Source organism: Rhinichthys klamathensis, unplaced genomic scaffold (genome assembly GCF_029890125.1).
Source record: "Rhinichthys klamathensis goyatoka isolate OS25496 unplaced genomic scaffold, OSU_Roscu_1.1 h1tg000029l_1, whole genome shotgun sequence".
NCBI lineage: Eukaryota > Metazoa > Chordata > Actinopteri > Cypriniformes > Leuciscidae > Rhinichthys > Rhinichthys klamathensis.
In genome coordinates this window covers 5,090,001-5,111,021 of record NW_026606579.1, presented here as the reverse complement: position 1 = coordinate 5,111,021, position 21,021 = coordinate 5,090,001, and the positions used below count along the sequence as shown (strand labels likewise).

The 21,021-nt window shown below is 38.9% G+C and overlaps 2 protein-coding genes across 2 annotated transcripts in view; one reads left to right on the top strand and one right to left on the bottom strand.

The window, feature by feature from the left end:
- The window catches only part of pmpcb (peptidase, mitochondrial processing subunit beta), a 17,022-nt gene extending 14,290 nt beyond the window's left edge, over positions 1–2,732 (top strand). Inside the window, exon 13 of the mRNA XM_056245365.1 lies at positions 2,531–2,732. Coding sequence (XP_056101340.1) covers positions 2,531–2,595 — 65 coding nt within the window. The 3' untranslated portion in view covers positions 2,596–2,732. The remainder of the gene's footprint in view (positions 1–2,530) is intronic.
- Positions 2,723–21,021, bottom strand: part of dnajc2 (DnaJ (Hsp40) homolog, subfamily C, member 2) — a 22,098-nt gene continuing 3,799 nt past the window's right edge. Inside the window, exons 5-17 of the mRNA XM_056245364.1 lie at positions 18,117–18,258; positions 17,961–18,041; positions 17,807–17,872; positions 16,306–16,397; positions 16,107–16,228; positions 10,669–10,818; positions 7,263–7,351; positions 7,071–7,140; positions 5,087–5,274; positions 4,902–5,002; positions 4,263–4,373; positions 4,030–4,190; positions 2,723–2,834 (exon numbers count right to left, since the gene is read on the bottom strand). Coding sequence (XP_056101339.1) covers positions 2,766–2,834; positions 4,030–4,190; positions 4,263–4,373; positions 4,902–5,002; positions 5,087–5,274; positions 7,071–7,140; positions 7,263–7,351; positions 10,669–10,818; positions 16,107–16,228; positions 16,306–16,397; positions 17,807–17,872; positions 17,961–18,041; positions 18,117–18,258 — 1,442 coding nt within the window. The 3' untranslated portion in view covers positions 2,723–2,765. The remainder of the gene's footprint in view (positions 2,835–4,029; positions 4,191–4,262; positions 4,374–4,901; positions 5,003–5,086; positions 5,275–7,070; positions 7,141–7,262; positions 7,352–10,668; positions 10,819–16,106; positions 16,229–16,305; positions 16,398–17,806; positions 17,873–17,960; positions 18,042–18,116; positions 18,259–21,021) is intronic.

The following is a 21,021-nucleotide window of genomic DNA, read 5'->3' as shown; positions in this document are numbered from 1 at the left end:
AATACCAACACATACATATAAATAAAACAATAAATAAATATTAATAAAAATATAACATTCACATATATCAAACTCTTATAATGAATGACACAATTCCTAATAGTTATTCAAGTAATATTATTTAAATATCAAATATTCAATATTAAATAAGTAAATAAATAAAATAACAAATAACTAGAAATCAAAGGGAAGGTTACATAAAAATGTAGTTATGTAGGCCAATATATATTCCTTTATTTTATGGAATATTCTTTGATTTTAGAGTTGCACATATCTTTTCAAAATGTATACATTTGTTCTTAATTTAATGTTATCCTCTCCATAATGTACTTTAGAAACTAAATCTAACCACTCATTTAAAACTGGGGATTCTTGCTTTCTCAAAGAAATTATTGCATTAAAAGCTGTAATTCTCAGCATTCTAAATAAGTATATTTCATCTTTATAAAGTAGCATAGGTCCTATACCCAAAACTATATTTTGTATCTTTATACATTTAGTTTCTTAAAAAAAATCTTCCCTGAATTAGGCTACTTCTGTTCAATTTCTTTTTTTTATTAGAAGTATAAAATCTATGTGTAATGAGCTAGAAGTTCACTACAACATATCCAACATCCTAAAGAGAAATTATTATAATTAGAAGATATTTCTAGTGTTATAAAATATTGCATATTAATTTTCCAAGCAAAATGTATATTTTAGTCAGAATTATTGGGTTCAAAATGAAGATTAGCAGCAAAATGGATACATTTGCACGACTTTCTAACATTTACAGATGGAGAATATAACTGTAAAATGTCATTTTTGCACTGAGAGGGAAAAAAACATGTCACAAACGCATAAAACAGCACAAAATATATGCTGTTTGATGGTGGATCGATTTGATCCACGATCGACCTCTATGGCTGCTTCAGAAACGCGTGCACACGCAATTATCTAGACTAGGATCAAATTAGTGAGATTGCGTGAACTTCAATTACCTTTTATGGAACCACTTTAGCCCCAACTTATTTGTTAGGCTCATTCAAGTCCGGTTTTGGAGTTTAATCCCCGCTTTTCTAAGCTTCATTTATGGAACAGCCCCCTGGTTCAACTCATCAGCTCATTAGTAGAGACTCCAGGAGCCAGTTGCATAAACAGTGGCTGCGTCCCAAATCACATACTTCCTACTATATAGTGGGTGAAAAACAGTATGAGACAAAAGTAGTATGAATTCACAGTACTCATAAAAGAGTCGGTAGACAGTACCCGGATGAACTACTACTTCCTATGAGATTGTCTGTCCCATGAGGCCACGGAAGAGGGTTTATGAATGGTAGTAAAGCGACGTAACTGATGCAGGTCACGTGATGACGACAACTTGGCGAATGAAGTCTAGATTACACTCATACTAAATAGGATGTGCTTTTTAGTGCTTGTTCAGAATAAGTACTTATGAGTGTGATTTCAGACGCAGCCCGTCTTAAAAACTAGCAATCAGTTAGCACTAATCAGCACTGACATATTTAAAGATATGCTTTGTTAAAACAGCTCAAACATGCATTTTAGTCTTGGACTAGCTTAAGTGCTGTTAAACTGGCCGGTTGCATAAACTGCTAAGACTAGTTTTACAATTTAATCACATTTCTTTAAGACTGTTCCGAACTGTTTTAAGTCAGTTAGATAAAAAAACGTATAAATTTGATACTTAAAAAGTAAGGCTTATTCCCCCTTAACTAACCGCTAGTTGTTCATGCTAGTACTTAAAGGGATAGTTCAAGTTATGAAAGACATCGTTAAAATAGTCCGAGTGACTACAGTGGCTCAACCTTAAGTTTATCAAGCGGCGAGAATACATTTTGTGCGCGAAAAACAAACAAAAATGACGACTTTATTCAACTATTCATTTACTTCTCTGTGGGCCTCGAGTGAGTTCACGTGTGTAACAGCGCAGCGCTTCTGTGTTGTACGTCACACGCAGGCTCACTATTGGCTGACGCTGGTCATGTGTGTGATGCGTGTGACGTACAACCTAGAACCTGTTGCGCAGTTTCACTACGTGAAATTTCACGGCTCACAGAGAAGGAAATGTATAGTTGAATAAAGTCGTTATTTTTGTTTGTTTTTCCGCACAAAAAGTATTCTCGCCGCTTGATAAACTTAAGGTTGAGCCACTGTAGTCACTCGGACTATTTTAACAATGTCTTTTGGGCCGGCCAGTTTCGATCCCTTAAGAAGCCTATGGAGGAGTGATCCAGCTCTCAGATTTAATCAAAAATATCTTAATTTGTGTTCCGAAGATGAACGAAAGTCTTACGGGGTTGAACAACATGAGGGAGAGTCATTACTGACAGAATTTACATTTTGGGGTGAACTATCCCTTTAAAACAGTCTTAACATAATGGCTGTTCATGCAACTGGCCCTGTCGAGGGTCGATGTGAAACTTGTAATGCTAGTCTAAGTACATGACCTGAAATAGGCGTCGGATAAGAGGACCGGAGAAGCGCTGCTCTAAATGACTGATAACCGAACACTTGTTGGTGTTTGCAGGTCCGATCGAGCAGCTTCCAGACTATAACCGGATCCGCAGTGGCATGCACTGGTTGAGGCCGTGAGGACGGAGAAGTGAACCAGTGCGCCGTCTGCAGAAGTCACAAAATAAGACAACTTAATGTGCTTTTTTTTTTCCATGTTTATTTTATTATAAAATAAAGAACAACACAATAAAGTTAAAAGACCACGTTTTGTGTGAGTGTGTGTGTTTTCTTTCCCTGTGGCACGTTTGTCATTTTTTGTTTTTAGCAGAGACCTGCTCCTGGGCGGCTTTCTTAGCCTTTATCATCTCCACCAACTCCTTGAGAAACACAGAAAACAGTCGCATTAATATTGGCATTATTGCTTCTTTCTTCTTTTTTTTGGTCATTATTTGTTCTGTGTGTCAATGCTTTAGCAATCAGCTTGCATTATTATAATAAGTGTTACAAATATTATAACATTTATATAATAATTAGTAGTATTATTTAGATATTTGACATTTTATTATTAAAAAACATTTTCATTTGTTCTGGGTAATAATGCTTTGGCAATTAGCTTGCAATACAACAATTTATTTTATTCAGATATTTTAAATTGTATTGTTGTTAATCATATTAACCCTTTAAGTGTTTTAACTAGATGACAACCAGACTCCATCACTGCCCATATCAGGGCGCCTCCATTTCCATATGTGTTTAGAGTGATATGAACCATTATTTCCACAATTTTCATACAATTTATGAAGTAGACATCCTATTCAGAAGTAATATGAGAAGTTTGGCAGATTTTGATATGAATTCAACCTCTCAGAACCACAAAAAGAACAGGTATGTGCGTTATAGCTCGCTGCCACATCACAAATGGTGAATCTATTATTTTTTTCTTTATATTTAAAACATTTTCAGACCTTTTTTTCTAAATAATTGAATGGATGCTATCTTTTGAACTCCTGGCATGAAAACAAAACTGAGGTTTCTACCCTTCTTTCATAATTTTCATGTTCATTGCCAATTCAAAATAACGGTCTGACCACGCCTTAGGAGTATGAAAATATTCTTGTTGCAAATTGATAAATTATGGCTCCTCTGTAATTTATTTTGAAAATCAATCACTTGAGAATTGGAAACTAGAGATTGTAAGCTTTCAAATGATATATAGTTTGTCAAGATTAGTATAGGATATTACTGTTTTAAAAATGTAATGGATTTGGGCCCACGACATAATTATTTAAAAAGATCTTATTTTAGTGCTTGGCACCTTATTCTACCTCTAATATTTGTTTCATTTGTTTAATAGTGTGTAATGCTTTTACAATAAACTTGCATTATAAGAAGAGTGTCTCACAGATTTTATATCATATATGCTACATATATTTTTAGTAGTAATATTTATTAAGAAAAACAATTGGTAGCTTCCAATTCTACCTGATTAATATGTTATTGCTCGTTTCTTTTTCTTGTCATTATTTGACAAAAAACCCATTGGCTGAACATTCACGCCCAAAAAAGCCTTACTTTGTATCTCTTCATGCAGTCCTTCTTGGAGCGCCCGGGCACGGCGGCGGAGATCCTCTCCCAGCGCTCGGGGGTGTTCACCGGGTAGGTCTTCAGGGCCTGTTCCAGAAGCTTCTGCTCCTCCGTGGTCCAGTGTGCAGAGTTGGCCTCGGCGCTCTGAGCTGCAGGACACGAGAAGTGCTTGTATTGTAACGCTGAACTGTTTTTGCAGTGTGTGAACTGTGGCAACTTACCGTCAAATCTCTCTGACGGCACAGCGTTGTCCACGGTAGGAGGAACGGCTGAATGCTCCTTCTTAAACTTCTCGAACGCCTTTCGGTTAATCTCATCTTTCTGGTGAGGATCTGTCTCAAATTAAAGAGGACATATGCTTTTTACATCATCTCTCTTTAGTGTGTAATGTTGCTGTTTGAGCATGGAAACGGGTTATTCTCAATATCTGAACTCCTGAAACGCCTCCATTGTAGTCTTGAGTTTCGTCCGGGAACGCACACGTCACAATATTCCTCGTTTAAATAATTAAAGAGCAGAATAAAGGGGCGGGGCCTGGTTGAGTTAGTTAGTAGTGTGTTAAACTGGCGGTTATGGTAAGGGCGGGACATTTCCCAAACACTCGAAGCGCTCGACCAATCACAACACACTGATCCAGCCGACCAATCAGAGCACAGTGTGCTTTTCAGAAGGTGGGGCTTCATAGAGACAGGAACTAAACAGAGCGTTACTGACAGACTGGGAATCTGGGGAATCAACATTGTATGAAAAAAACCTGTTCTAGTAGAGCCTGAAAACATCAAGACTTTGTAAAAGGGTATAATATGACCTCTTTAAGCAAATTAAGCATACGTCAAGCCCATAAAACAACTGTTACCTACCAAGTTTCTGCAGTGTTTTTGCTTTATTAATGACGTCTTTGGCGGTCCTCTTCGCCCCGCTGCTGGAGTGCTGGTTCATATAGTTGGCGATCACCTCCCACCTAACCAATCACAGCACAGCTCAGTCAGGAACACCAGGATCATCCGCACCATCTGCCACACGGATGGTTAGCATGGAGACTCACCTGGCGTTGGTTCCGGCGGGAAACAGGTTGACAGCTTTGATGAGCAGCTGCAGATCTTCCTCATTCCAGCCTCTGTTGTTCAGTCCTCCTCCTCCTCCTCCGCTGGCGTGTTCAGCGCCGCGAGACCCTTGCTGAGCCTGGATCTCGGCCTCCTTCTCCTTCTGCATCTGAACGTTCACCTCCTGCACCTGCACACACACACACACACACACAACGCTTGAACCAGGAGGACTTCAGGAAAACAGCAACATTCAGGAGTTTGGGGTCGCAAAGACTATTTTTCCCAAAAGAAATGAATACTTTAATTCAGGAAGAACACATTAATTTACTCAAAAATGGCAGTAAAACTATAACAAGAGTAGGTATTTCAGATATTACAATGATAGTTATAATAAGAAGCTATTTTTAATTTTATTATTATTATTAATAATGATTATTATTAGTAGTAGTATTTGCATAAAGTAGTCCTGTTTTATATTTATAAAGGTCTTTTTAACATCATATTCCTGTAAATCTGAAGCAGCACAACTGTGTTCAACACTGATAATAATCATAAATGTTTCTTGAGCATCAGATCCTCATATTAGAGTGATTTCTGAAGGATCATGAGACACTGAAGACTGGAGTAATGATGCTGAAAATTCAGCTTTGATCACAGGAATAAATTCTATTCTAAATAAACAGCTATTCTAAATTGTAATAATATTTCAGTGTTTTTACTGATCAAATAAACACAGCCTTGGTGAGCAGAAGAGACTTCTTTCAGAAACAGTAAAAAATCTTAACCCCAAACTCTCGTGTGTATACGCACTAGGGGTGTAACGATATTCGAACCGAAAAACCGCGATACAGAACACACGATTCGAATCGCGATACTCTCATTGCGTACCGAACACGGCCCTCCGCGCCCCCTGCTACCCCGGCCCCGCCCAGCCCGGCTCAATGGACCTCATGTCTTGTGTACAGTACACAACAAATTCAGTTTTGTAGCCTAACCACCATTAACACCAAATAACAAGCTCCGTGTTTTGTTACTTTCGATAATAAGCAAGGTGTAATCTTTCAAATTCTGTCAATTTGATCACGAAATTCAAACAATAAATGGCGTTTTGGCGCTCTTTGATGTGGCGTGACAGATCGCTCTATGCCTACTAAGCTCCTCATTTCAAACGGCAGCGCGGCGCGCGGGTAAACGCGATCATCTCTTCCTCAGTTACAGAATGGACACCTGAAGGTATGTTGAAAGATGCAGTATACTTACTGAAAGGCATCATAACTCGTGTAATCGCTGAATCAGTGTTTCAGCAGCGGAAAGACGTCAATAAAACAGCATAGCTTGTCACTAGCATTATATTTACCTCAACAGGCAAGTGATTCAGTGTCCACAACTTTGGTTCCTATAAATGAACTCTTGCACTAAATAAATGCACCATGTTAGCCTTTATATTATATTTTACTTAACCTGTTAATGATATCTTGATTATTTAATGTATGTTTAAAATATCTTTCATGAAAATGAAAACTGTGTAAAGTATTATATTTCAATAACAAATTAGAGTAAAAACACAAGTTAATGCAAAAACTGCCTTATGTTCAGTTTACATGTTTTCATACAATGTGTTGTGTGTTGATTATTATATCTAAAAAATAAATAGCATCTGAATTTAGGTTAAAAGTCTAGGCTACAACCTTTAATGTTATAGTAATGTGCGGCTCCCTATATAGTTTACAGATTTAGCAGATTTTTTTTTAATCCTTGTGAAACGTTTAATTGTAATTGAATTAATTTAAAGAAAGACCATTTTTTTCGTTAAACCACTGTAAAAAAAAAAAAAAAAGAAGAAGCAATTTTAGCTTTCTAAACCGAACCGAACCGAGACGTCAAAACCGTGGGAAAACCGAACCGTCAATTTTGTGTATCGTTACACCCCTAATACGCACAGATTAATTGCGGAGAACAAAAACATGAATGAAGTAAACCGACCTGTTTCTCCAGAGCTGCTTTACTCTGTTCTTTATTCCCAGAGGACAAAGCTTCATTCAGACTCTGCAAACTACAAATCACACCAAAATAACAATTATTCTCCTACATTTCGATAACACTTTGATAATAAAAGGTGTTAAATGACATTATGTTTAAAGGCTTTCCAGTGTTTTCACAACACGACTCCTTCACCTGGTCAGTTCTAACCGGTCGCACAGTTTCTCCACTTCCTCCATCATCCTGACGCTGTCGGCTTCATTTTCTGTGAAGTAGTTTTGTGTCTGAGAGAAACAGAGAGAGAGAGAGAGACAGAGAGAGAGCTGAATGTCAGTAGCCGCGTTTCCATTACCCTTCAAATTGTTTTTATCGGTTTTAAGTCTAAAGGAAAAGCACTATATTTTGAATTTAGTTTTATTTTGAATTTTGATATTGTTAGTATTATGATAATGTCATTTATCATTTTACTTTATTTCATGCTATCCACTTTCTGCTGTAATGTTGAAATTTCTCACTTGTGAGACAAATAAAGGCTAATCTAATCTAAATTGCGCAAATTGAAATACGCCCGATGGAAACACGTCATTTTCACAAAAACTCCCATATAATGGCAAAAAAAAGTCTACGCTCGCAAGATGTGGTTTTTCAGGCAATTCGAAAAAGGAGTATTTCGCAAAACTGCAATGAAAACAGTTTTTCGCGCGTTTACAGTCACCTGACGTCGACGGAGCGGTGCGTATGGACAGAAGACGAGACATTAAACTCATAAAAGACAAAAGTATTACGGGAATACTGGATTCTAAACCTCAAAGAAATGCCACAATCAAGAGCTTGAAGCGGATACGAGGGAGAAACACCTCACATGTGCCGCTCCCAGTATAAGGGTCTTTCCTTACCATTAAAGGGATAGTTCGGCCAAAAATGATATTTAAACCATGCATTACTCACCCTCAAGCCGTTCGAGATGCATATGTCAATCTTGTTTCAGACGAACACATTTTCAGTTATTTTAGAAAATGTCTTAGACCCTTCAGTGGATATAATGTGAAGCAATGGGGTCCACCTCCTTCAAGTCCCAAAATGTGCATATATCCTTCACAGAAGTAATCCATCCGGCTCCAGGGGGATAAACGAAGGCCTTATGAGGGTAATCCGTGCGGTTTTGTCGTAAAAATATACATATTTAAAACTTTATAAATGAAAATATCTGACTTCCGGCAACGATCGACGCACGTTCACGGGTTATGTTTTCCTCTGCTCTCTGGCTGCGCGGGCGCGTTCGTTCTACGTCACGACGCTACGTCCTACCTCGTACGCCGACTTCCATCACCCGTGGACGCGCGTCGATCGTTGCAGGAAGTCAGATATTTTTATTTATAAAGTTTTAAATATGTATATTTTTACGACAAAACCGCACGGATTACCCTCATAAGGCCTTCGTTTATCCCCCCGGAGCCGGATGGATTACTTCTGTGAAGGATATATGCACATTTTGGGACTTGAAGGAGGTGGACCCCATTGCTTCACATTATATCCACTGAAGGGTCTAAGACATTTTCTAAAATAACTGAAAATGTGTTCGTCTGAAACAAGATTGACATATGCATCTCGAACGGCTTGAGGGTGAGTAATGCATGGTTTAAATATCATTTTTGGCCGAACTATCCCTTTAAAGGCAGGGAAGGCAGTTTGTTTCTAAAACACTTTTCCCCAAATTTGTTTAAACTGTCTTTATATACCAATACACATCTAAAATGTAAGTACTCTGAAAAGGAGAGTGTCTGTGGTCCTCTCAGGGCTGCAATAAACACAGCTACTCTTTCCATTCGGAACGAATGACTTGATTGGCTGGGCGACTGTCACCATACCTGTCAAGTTTTGGATTTGAAAATAAGGGAAATTTTCCGGCGCCCACCGTGAGCAGTCCCACCACTCCAACCAAGCTACAGTATCCCTTACATTTTAAGACAGGTGTTATAGCCTAAATGAAAACACACACACATATATATATTATATATATATTGTATATATAGGGTATATATTTAGAGCATTATTTAAAGGCTTATTTGCATATTTTCTGTTCATTTAACATTGCTTGTCTTTACATTTTATTTTCATTCCACACATTATTTTCATTTCATATTGCTTTTGTTTTACAGTTTTTCTTTTCATTTGCAGTTTTTCTTTTCATTTCACATAACTTTTGTTTACTCTTTTAGTGAGTTATTGAACAAATTTGTTGCAGACTTTGTATTAACTGTTTTGGAAGGAGTGTATTTGTGGGCTGGGCCAGAGTGGTTCATTTTACATGAGAGTAGAGCAAACAGTTCTGTTGTCTAACGTCATCCTATTCTCTGTAACAATCTTTCGTACCATGCTAAACACCCTTTCTCGTGCTGACATACATCATTCCTTCCCCGTGTGAGATGCTAAAGTCGCAGTTACTAAAACTTACAAAACGCGTGACTGTCCCCCACCCTGCTCGTCTTCAGAAAAGTAAATTCGCTATCCCATTGATCGCGGTATTTAGTACATGAGGGTTTTGTTTTTTTGGCAGGAGCCTTGCTCTGTCATAGCGTCCATCATCTGACTCTGTTTTTGTTTGTTTTTTGTTTCCCCCACATTGTCACTCATCATCTGACCTCACACACTAACCTCGCGACAACTGCCACCTACAGTACCTGTAGTTATCGCGAGGCTAGTGACAGAGCTCAGATTGGGAACGTTTTTTTTTTTTTTTTTTTTTACTCCGCCCGGGGTATTATTATTTTTCAATAACGCAGGTTAAAATACGGGAGATTTACGGGAAAATCCTAATACGGGAGGACGGCGGGAAAGAAGGGTAAAATACGAAACTTTTACCGGCCAAAACGGGATACTTGACAGGTATGTGTCACTCTCCCTCGCTACCATGGCAACCCCCCTGCTTCTACAGGAGCCGCCCACACGCGCACCCGGTTGACTCGCTCGTTACCGAATCAAACTCAACAGGAGCTGGAGGACGCGTTCACCAGCGCCGGGCGGAGAGGAGCGCAGTGCATGTAGTGACACGTAAGAGCTTCCACGATGAGAGCCTCCTCTTTCGAAATGAGCAAGTCAACCGGGTGCGCGCGTGTGGGCGGCTCCTGTAGCAGCGGGGGGGGGTTGCCATGGTAGCGAGGGGGAGTGACAGGCGCCCAGCCAATCAATTCATTCGTTCCGAATGGAAAGAGTAGCTGTGTTTATTGCAGCCCTGAGAGGACCACAGACACTCTCCTTTTCAGAGTACTTACATTTTAGATATATATTGGTATATAAAGACAGTTTAAACAAATTTGGGGAAAAGTGTTTTAGAAAAACCCTGCCTTTAATGGTTGGATAAAACGCCCACGTCTCCTTCGGCTAATAATAATGGCTAGTGCGGGGGCTGGGAAACATGTAAACCCGTACCAACATCAGCTGCCATAATCATTGGAATGAATTATCGTGAGAGGAAAAAAAATATGTTTAAGTCGCATAAGATCAGTTAATGGAAACGCCGTCCTTTTGCAATAGTAATATTTTACAAAATATCGCAAGTGTTTTGCGCAGATGTCCTGGAAACGCAGGGAAGGGGTCTCGCCTTGCACGTGGTCCTGAGCTTCTGCCGCTCTTTCTTGAAGGCCTTCTTCTGCGCCTCCTTCTCTTTCTTGGCCTGTTGTGCCGCCTGTCGAGCCGTCTCCTCTTCCTTCTCCTTCAGCAGTCGAGCCGCGGTCGCCTCGGCCTGACGCGCCTGCAGAGACACACACACACACACACACACAACGGCAAAGATAGCGTTACAGCAAAAATCACATTCCATATTTGGGGTATTTGACTTGTGTTAGTATTTTGATTTTCTCTCGCCATCTAGTTTGATTTTATTTGTGAAATTAGTTTACTGCTTTTGCTTGTATTTATTTGACCCGATGTCGTAAAGCACATTGGTCAGCAACTGCTGTTTTAATGGTGCTATATAAATAAACCAAACTTGAAACAAAAATGATAAAAGATGATTTAGACGACAGGGTTGCTGATTGCAAACAAGTATATTTTCATGGAAGTGAAAAATATTGCAGTTGAAATTAATCGTACAGTATGTGCACTTACAGTGAAGTACTGAGTAGAGCCCGACCGATATATCGGCGGGCCGATATTATCGGCCGATTTTAGGCATTTTCCTAACTATCGGTATCGGCATTTATAATGGCCGATAAATTAATATTTTAAAAAATGCAGGTGCGGTGATTCATGTAAGGGTGCGCTGCCAATAAAGCATCTAAAAGCTGTCACAAGAACTGGCAAAAGTAATGATTATGAATACAACAAATATAGCAAGGAGACATTTTAATTGTTTATTAATAAACAAGTGTTTTCAGTCAGTGTCAGCCAAAGATGAAGTTGACGATGCTGACTCGCGATCTTCAGTGAACGCGTGCCAGAGAGAAATGCACATTTCATTCGATTACATGAGTCTGTCTGTCTTTCGTTTTGAATTGTTCTGTTTAAAAGTAGACATTTCAATATAGATATATTTCAATTCTCAGGTCTATACGCTGAGTTTCGGTTCATGAGACGAGCTCCAGTTCACCCGCAGGCGCCTCCGTGTCGAGATTATCTATCGTCTGCTATATTTACTTCTTATAAAATAAATCCAGGCAAATGGTTGATGAAACATTGATTAAAATTAAGATACAATTAATACAAAACGAAATTCACTTTGAAACGAAAGGTTATGTGCTTTCTGTTTGATGTCTATGTGAAAGTTTCAAAGCATATTTTAGTGCCGCTTTCAGAGCGCTCACGTCCGTAGTGCTGAACTGTCGCGTCTGTAACATTGTTTTTTTCCTCATAAATGCGAACACGAAAAATAAAATAAAACGAATATTTTATGTAGCCTGAGGAGACTGAGAGCCAACCCTTCTTCATCCGGTGGGTAGTAGCCTACTTGTGATTTGCGCAGTGTAAGTCACAGAATTGATTTCTCTGCTACCAGTCTCTGTCACGTATTGTGTGAGCTTGTTGTGACTATTGCAAGCGCACAGCTGAGAAGTCCTGATTATATTGTCTGCTATATTTAGGCCTACTTCTTATTTATTAAGGTAATTGGTTGATGAAACATTGATTAAAATGCGTGGCGCGAGCGATCTCCGACAGTAAACTGATTCTGCTTTGTCTCGGGTAAACAGCTGTTGCGCCGCGAGCAATAACGGCCGCGTCCGGTGTAGACACCGTGTTAAAGCTCATTCTGCCTAACGCTACGTTACAACATCAAGCAATATTCCAAAAATGTATATAATTATAACACTTTATATAGGGCCATTTTGCATTAAGAGTAGCCTAGTTTCACGTTTAGTACATTTTGGTTACTAATTATTTAAAATAGTATAAAAGTACTGTACATATGTAATTAAAAACGTTTTCATTATGATATTATTAATTTTACTTTAGTAAAAAAAAACTGAGTTCTTCCTCCACTGGTAGAGATTAGAGGAATTAAGAGTAAAAATAGAAGATAATAAGGTTTTGTCAGTGACACTTTTTATATATTTATTGATACAAGTTATGACTAAATTAAAAGACAAAGTCGTTAGTGAAGATTATGCAACAGTATTTAGAATATAATATAATATAACATGCAATGCAAACTAGTTTGGTTACAGCTCAGCTGTATAATTCTCATTCTATCATTCCCCCTGCCTCCATTACATATCTGTGTCACACAAGTGTTTGATCACCACATTTGAGTGATCATTGCAAAACGTGTTTATAAAATATATTTATACTGTTTATAGCTACTGTGTATAGTACCCATCAAAGGTTTGTACACACCAATAGGAAAGTGTCCAAACTTTTGACTGGTATACTGTACTATAATACACATAAATAATATTGCTACTGTATTATAATATACACATAAATAATATCGGCCGATATATCGGTATCGGGCTTTTTTTACTCCCTAATATCGGTATCGGCCCCCAAAAATCCATATCGGTCGGGCTCTAGTACTGAGTCATGTAAAGTAACTATTATATATAACTACCTACCCGGGAGCTTAACATGAGTTCAGGTTAGGTTTAGTAAATTAATCAATAGCTAGTTATTGTAACTACTATGGCAAGTACAAGGTACAACAAGACTGTAAAATAAAGTATAAAAATATTACTCAATTTATTTTTAATTCAACTATAAATTTTTTTTTTTTTTAAATCACATGGTTACTGATCAAATGTAAATACTGTATATTCACACAAACACATATACAGTTTATATATATATATGTGTGTGTTATTTATATACACACACATATATATATATGCGTGTATATATGTGTTTGTGTGTATATATACAGTATTTACACTTGATCAATAACCATGTGATACTTTTTTTCTTATAAATTTGTATGTGCGTGTGTGTGTGTGTGTGTGTGTATATATATTAGGTGTGGAACGGTACATGTATTCGTATTGAACCGAAACGGTACGGGCGTCACGGTTCGGTTTACGAATTTACACGGAGAATACACGGTATAAAAATAAACAAAACTCACGTGCAAATTAATGTAATGCGGAACTACTGTTAGATACGCGGGTTCTTTAGGGACACATAATCTGTACCATCGGCTTAGCTCTGAACGCACGTTCGCTTCAAAAGTTGGCTTAATTTAGACGTCCTATTCGCTTTGGACTAGCGTCGAACTAGACGCGAATTTGACGCTCTATTCGCGTTTGGTGTGACCACATAATGAACAGGCTGGGATGTCAAGATTGCAATGCTGGAGTGTGTGTGTGTGTGCGCGAGAGAGAGAGATAGAGGCGCGGGCGCGATCGAACTGTGTGTGTGTGTGTGTGTGTGTGTGTGTGTGTGTGTGTGTGTGTGTGTGAGAGAGAGAGAGAGAGAGGGGCGCGGGCGCGATCGAACAGTGGAAACATAAAAAACATACTCCGTCATTTTGTTCATACAGTTCATTAAACCTGCAAAGTGTTTACTTATATTTGTGTACACTCGCAATAAAACACAACATTGTGCTTTTTTCACACTGTAAAACTGTAACCTACAACTGTCACCCAACCAAAATCACACACACACACTGTTTTAAAAGCAAAACATATTTATCCAACTCCATTTCAAAACAGTCTGTGGGTCCCATCTTTTGGACATTCGTCATATTGCATTGGTTTTCATTTCTTGTCCTCAAAGCACTAATCTTACAATCTCTACATTGATTAAAAAAGAAAATCGAATGTGTTTTTAATGGTAGTATTATTTTATACAGAAATCAATTATTTATAATTCAGATGAGAATAATGTTACATTGTTAATTGATAATGTTAATTAAAATTAAGGAAAACAAATATATTGATCTGAAATATAGCAAATTAATTTTAAATTCAGGTACAATTACCAAACATATTGCAAGGTCTTTTTGTCTTTTTATTAATTTAATTAATAAACTAATTATATTAAACTATTATCAGTTCACTACAAATAAACTGGTTCTATGCCTTTATTAATAAAACTTATTTAAAAAATACAATGCCTTCTGCATTTTTGTTTTGCTTTTCCCTCCATTGTACCGAAATCGTACCGAACCGTGACTTCTGTGTACCGTTCCACCCCTAGTATATATATACACTCACCGGCCACTTTATTAGGTACACCTGTCCAACTGCTCGTTAACACTTAATTTCTAAGCAGCCAATCACATGGCGGCAACTCAGTGCATTTAGGCATGTAGACATGGTCAAGACAATCTCCTGCAGTTCAAACCGAGCATCAGTATGGGGAAGAAAGTTGATTTGAGTGACTTTGAACGTGGCATGATTGTTGGTGCCAGAAGGGCTGGTCTGAGTATTTCAGAAACTGCTAATCTACTGGGATTTTCACGCACAACCATCTCTAGGGTTTACAGAGAATGGTCCGAAAAAGAAAAAACATCCAGTGAGCGGCAGTTCTGTGGGCGGAAATGCCTTGTTGATGCCAGAGGTCAGAGGAGAATGGCCAGACTGGTTCGAGCTGATAGAAGGGCAACAGTGACTGAAATAACCACTCGTTACAACCGAGGTATGCAGCAAAGCATTTGTGAAGCCACAACACGCACAACCTTGAGGCGGATGGGCTACAACAGCAGAAGACTCCACCGGGTACCACTCATCTCCACTACAAATAGGAAAAAGAGGCTACAATTTGCAAGAGATCACCAAAATTGAACAGTTGAAGACTGGAAAAATGTTGCCTGGTCTGATGAGTCTCGATTTCTGTTGAGACATTCAGATGTTAGAGTCAGAATTTGGCGTAAACAGAATGAGAACATGGAACCATCATGCCTTGTTACCACTGTGCAGGCTGGTGGTGGTGGTGTAATGGTGTGGGGGATGTTTTCCTGGCACACTTTAGGCCCCTTAGTGCCAATTGGGCATCGTTTAAATGCCACGGCCTACCTGAGCATTGTTTCTGACCATGTCCATCCCTTTATGGCCACCATGTACCCATCCTCTGATAGCTACTTCCACCATGTCACAAAGCTCTAATCATTTCAAATTGGTTTCTTGAACATGACAATGAGTTCACTGTACTAAAATGGCCTCCACAGTCACCAGATCTCAACCCAATAGAGCATCTTTGGGATGTGGTGGAACGGGAGATTCGCATCATGGATGTGCAGCCGACAAATCTGCGGCAACTGTGTGATGCCATCATGTCAATATGGACCAAACTCCCTGAGGAATGCTTCCAGCACCTTGTTGAATCTATGCCACGAAGAATTGAGGCAGTTCTGAAGGCAAAAGGGGGTCCAACCCGTTACTAGCATGGGGTACCTAATAAAGTGGCCGGTGAGTGTATATATATATAATATAAAACTGAAACCTGAAGAGGTACAAATTAGTGACGTGCAAAATACTTTGCTTAAATGTGTGGTTAGTAACGGCTACAGCAAAGCACACTAATTAAAGTGCCTAAAATGATCACAAAGTAAAAAATGTAAATAAAGTTGACACCCATCCGTCATTTGAAACAGGAAGTGTTAGTGGGACTGACCCGCTCCTTCTCCTCCTGCTCCCGTTTCTTAGCCTCGGCTTTGGCCTTCTTCTCCGACTCTTTCCTGGCCTTCTCCTCCTCTTTGAATTTCTTGATTCGCGGGTCGCAGTTGTAGGCGGTGTCTGCAACACACACACACACACTCTCTCACACAGCCGCTCACAGCGAGATCTGTCGTGTCTGACCCGATGACACTCACCAACAAGAGTCCGTATCCGGTTCATCTCTTCCTTCTTCCTCTGAGCTCGAGAGGCTCGGTTCTGTTTCTCAATCCACCTCCTCTCATCTCGACTGCGGGAATACAAATACAATTACATAGTATTTCGTTTTATTTCAATTTAAATCAAGTTTTTTTATGGTTTTAGCCGACTGTAACAACTAGGGGTGGAAATCTTTTGGACCTTGTTGCAGACCACAGATGTGCCGTATATGTTGTCCTTTTTCATACTTTTACAGCGGATAGCAAAGGAAAAAATAAAAATCATCACGAGGAAAAGATACAGCGACTGAAAAGAGCTCTCGCCGTAGATATTCTTGTTTTAACATGTCACGTTAAAATACCAAGTAAAACGTTATTCTCATGATGTCTGAAAATAAATCATGAAGGAAAATTGACGGATCAGCTTTACTTGTAAATTATTTGAAATGATTCGTTTTAGCCTTTTTGAATGGAAGTTCCCCAGGGGTTAAAGTGAAAAAAATTCCTGAGCCTGAACTTTTTTTTGGGGGGGCAGATGAACTTATCTTCAATGGCACCAGTTATTTTCAATTATTACAGCTGTATCTTAATGCCGTCTTGTTATGAATGAAAGCCAGTGTCACTCATATTATATCTACTGATGTCTCGATGAAAATGATTTCCGCCCAAATTTTAAACATTAGGCTTAAAAAAAATATAAAAACCTTTAATTTAAATGAACTTAAAACAATCCTCACTTAAACCCATTATAAATGTCATTTACCTGTACCATACAGAAATTGAACAAGGTTATAAAACAGTCCGTACATACATTTTAAATGAAATATAGATTAATCCTTATCAAAGCTACAAGCGTTCTTTAGTCGAGGGCAGTTAGTAATTTTCTCTGTTCTTTAGGTTAACTTCACTGACCGACAGAATTAATGGCTCCTGTCACTTTAAGATCTGCCGCTGCTGACAGGATCTCATTCTCTCACTACTATTTACTTCCATTTAAGATTTTATTTAACTCATTTAAGACTGTTCTTGTGAGGATACTCGACAAAACTGACATTTTGGCATAAATGTGTGTGTTATTGTTCGTTCAAGCGCGAAAGAACTCAACACTGGCGCGCGTCTTTCTGTGCGTCTCGTGCGTGTGTGTGTGTGTGTGTGCGTCAGGAGGACATTCACTGAAAGCGCGTTCTCTTTTGTCTTGTCACGCACGAGTGGTTTAAAGCATTTGCGTGAATAAGAGCGTGATCATAACCCTAGCTAAAGGATGACAGAAAGAACGGATGCTGCGTTAATTGCTTAAATATTTTAACACGTTAGCTGGACAAAAATGAATCGCATGCGAAAATAATCATTTTTTCCCTCACGGCCGCACGCCGGAGATCCGCACGGTGCCGGAATACTTTAAGCCCTGGTTCCCCAAACCGGAAGTGCCACCCATAATTCAAAACGCAGTGAGCTCGTCAGGAATAAGGTGGAGAGCATATGAAGACAAAATATAATTTACCATTCAGCTTTTTCCTTTTCCTCCTCGTCTAGATATGAAAATTCCCTCCACGAGTCAAAGTTGTACCTTCAGACATGAAAGGAAAAGGTTTGATTATTTTCCACATGAATTAGACATCATTTAGGCTCAATATATATTAGTTAAATTCACGTACCAAAAGGAATAGAAATTATCCACGTCTTCAAAAGAAGCGTCCATGTTCCCCAGACTCGGGCTGTGTTTTTTAAGAGACCACCTGATTGGAGGAGACACGGCGGAGTGATTTCTGTGCACTGAATGTGTCGTATGAATCAGTTAGTTTGTTTTTTACCTTGCGTTCCTCTCGAACACCGGTGCAAACACCACAAAAAACTTTTCTTTGCCTTCCGCCTTGGAAGGAACCGCATTGTCGAACGTTGGATCCACGCTGTCGAACGCTCTGCGCTTCACAGGATCTGACAGGATCTCTATCGCTGCAACCAAACATGATCATTCAGAAAGCATCATGACGATCTTAAAGAGCTCTGCTTTCCCCATGTTCATCTCTCTTTAGAGTGTAATGTTGCTGTTTGAGCATGAAAACGGGTTATTCTCTATATCTGAACTCCTGAAACGCCTCCATTGTAGTCTTGAGTTTCTTCCGGGAACGAACACGTCACAATATTCCTCGTTTAAATAATTCATACGCAGAATAAAGGGGCGGGGCCTGGTTGAGTTAGTTAGTAGTGTGTTAAACTGGCGGTTATGGTAAGGGGCGGGACATTTCCCAAACACACTCGAAGCGCTCGACCAATCACAACACACTGATCCAGCCGACCAATCAGAGCACAGTGTACTTTTCAGGAGGAGGGGCTTCAGAGAGACAGGAACTAAACAGGGGTGTGTTTCCCGAAAGCATCGTTAGTCAACAATGGTCGCAAGTTTCGTCGTTATCAGCAGTTCAACGAGTCGGTGTTTCCCGAAACCATCGTTCCAGCGAAACAGCATCGCAGAGTTGTGTGTTTGTAACGACAGATCTCGACAGATCAGATCTCTGTCGTAAGTGAAAAACAATATTGACCTTGTATTTGAAAAAGGATCCTCATATAAGAAACAATACTAAAATACAGAGTCAGTTCAGTTCGCATTCGGAGATCGACTATTTTTGACTGACAAAATGCGGGTGTTACTGTTCTGGCTGACACAGACACAGTGAGTTGTTCACTATCTTTCTTTTTAGAGAACTCTGTGTACACAAACAATGTTCTCAATGCTCGAGTTTATGTGTAGAGCCCCTGGTGATACTTCCATGTTGTGTCGAGCCTTCTTAGTGTTTTAAAAATAGCGATTTTTGATGCTATCATATCACGTATATGATAGCATCAAAAATCGCTATTTTTAAAACCCCTAGCTCTCCCATTCAAAAGGCAATTTGACCGAAAACGAAAATACGGTCAAACTTAAAAGTGGCGTTTCCATTCTAATAATGCTTTTAAATGAAAGTTTGCCTCGGGTAGATTAACAAAAAGACCCTAGGTTGCATTTTGGCGACAGTTACCCTTTAAGTATGCAAAGGCGCGTAATAACACAAGTGGCATTACGCATTTCTGATTTATGTCGCGCATGCGTACCAGTTATGTGCACCCCTGACTATATAAGAACGAGCCTATGATTAAATCTGGAAATAAAGCGAAATAACAGAGAAAAATGAGAAATTGTCCATGTCTGTAATTTATATAAAAACATTTAGCATTAATTCGATCTCAAACAGTTTCATTACAAGAAGTTATTACTCCACCACGTGCGTGACGTTAAAAAAAAAACATGGTTGAACACCACTTTGCGACAATATGGTTTCGGGAAACAGTCGTGACTAGCTAGCGTACTATAGTAGTGAAGCAGCGAGTTACGGCGCTGTACGGGAAACACTCCCCAGAGCGTTACTGACAGACTGGGAAGAGAGGAGCCGCAACAATGGAGAATATGAGGAGAATAATCAACATTCAAGCAGGAAAACCTGTTCTAGTAGAGCAACAACATCATCAAACCTTTGTAAAAAGCCATAATAGGTCCTCTAAAGATTTTTTAAACACAAACAGCAGGGCTCCAGACTAACTTTTTGCCTTGGTTGCACTGGTGCGCCTAACTTTTTTATTTAGGTGCACTAAAATTTTTCCTCGTCTCGCGTCGCCTTTAACGCCACAATTTCAATTTTAATGGAGCCTATAGGCTCCATTAGCCTACTATAATACTGAAGGTAAAAATTACCTGATTTGTACACAAACACTTAAATTACACTTTTATTTATTTTTATAATAATAAAGTTAAATGAAATATAAACATTTAAATGGTGGCTGCATAAAAACTTGCCAGATTTTTTCAAACAAAATGCATTAAATATTGAAAAACATTAAAAAATTATAATGAATATGCAATATGGTGCATATATTTGGAAAAATGCTCCTCCCTAGAGTTAATTTTTCTAGCTAGCTAACGAGTTTATGGTCACTGGATATGTTTTTTTCTGAGGTAAATGTGACATTACATTGTTTACAAGCGTTTTACTGACGTCTTTCCACGTTTGAAACACTGATTGAGCGATTCCATGTGAAAGATACGGATTTCGATAAGTTGTACTCTATCTTTTAGCACACTTTCAGAGGCTCGTTCATGTTTATTGCGCGCTGTAACTGGTATTATTAAGGCGGAAGAGGAGATCATGTGCGCTCGCGCTGCTGCTTCTCTTGAGCTGAGCTGAGCCAGAGCGATCTCACGCCACAGCGCCAAAACACTATTTATGTTTTTGAATTTCGTAAGAAAATGGACCTAATTTGAAATCTGAGACTTTGTTTCATATCAATAGTAACAAAGCACAAAGATTATTGCGATTTATTGGATGGGATGCTCGCTACAATGTTCCATTCATTCATCAACTGAAAACAGCATAGCCCAACGGTTCGTAAAATGAGACTCGATTAAAATCGAGAAATCAATATTTTTTACCTAGTTCAAGTAGCCTACATTTTTTAAAGTTTCTTCGTCGTCTGTTTTCTTGCGTTTATTTAGCTGATGCTGCTGATTGCCGTAACTGATTCTCTGGTGCTCACGTCACAATTTATTTCAATCACACAGACAGCACGGAGCATTTTAGTCCTACAGGAATATCTGAACCACAGCCAATCAGAGGCAAAGACCCGCCCAATCTCTATCTCTGATTGGTTTAGACCACGATATGATCCAACCATGCGTGCAAGGAG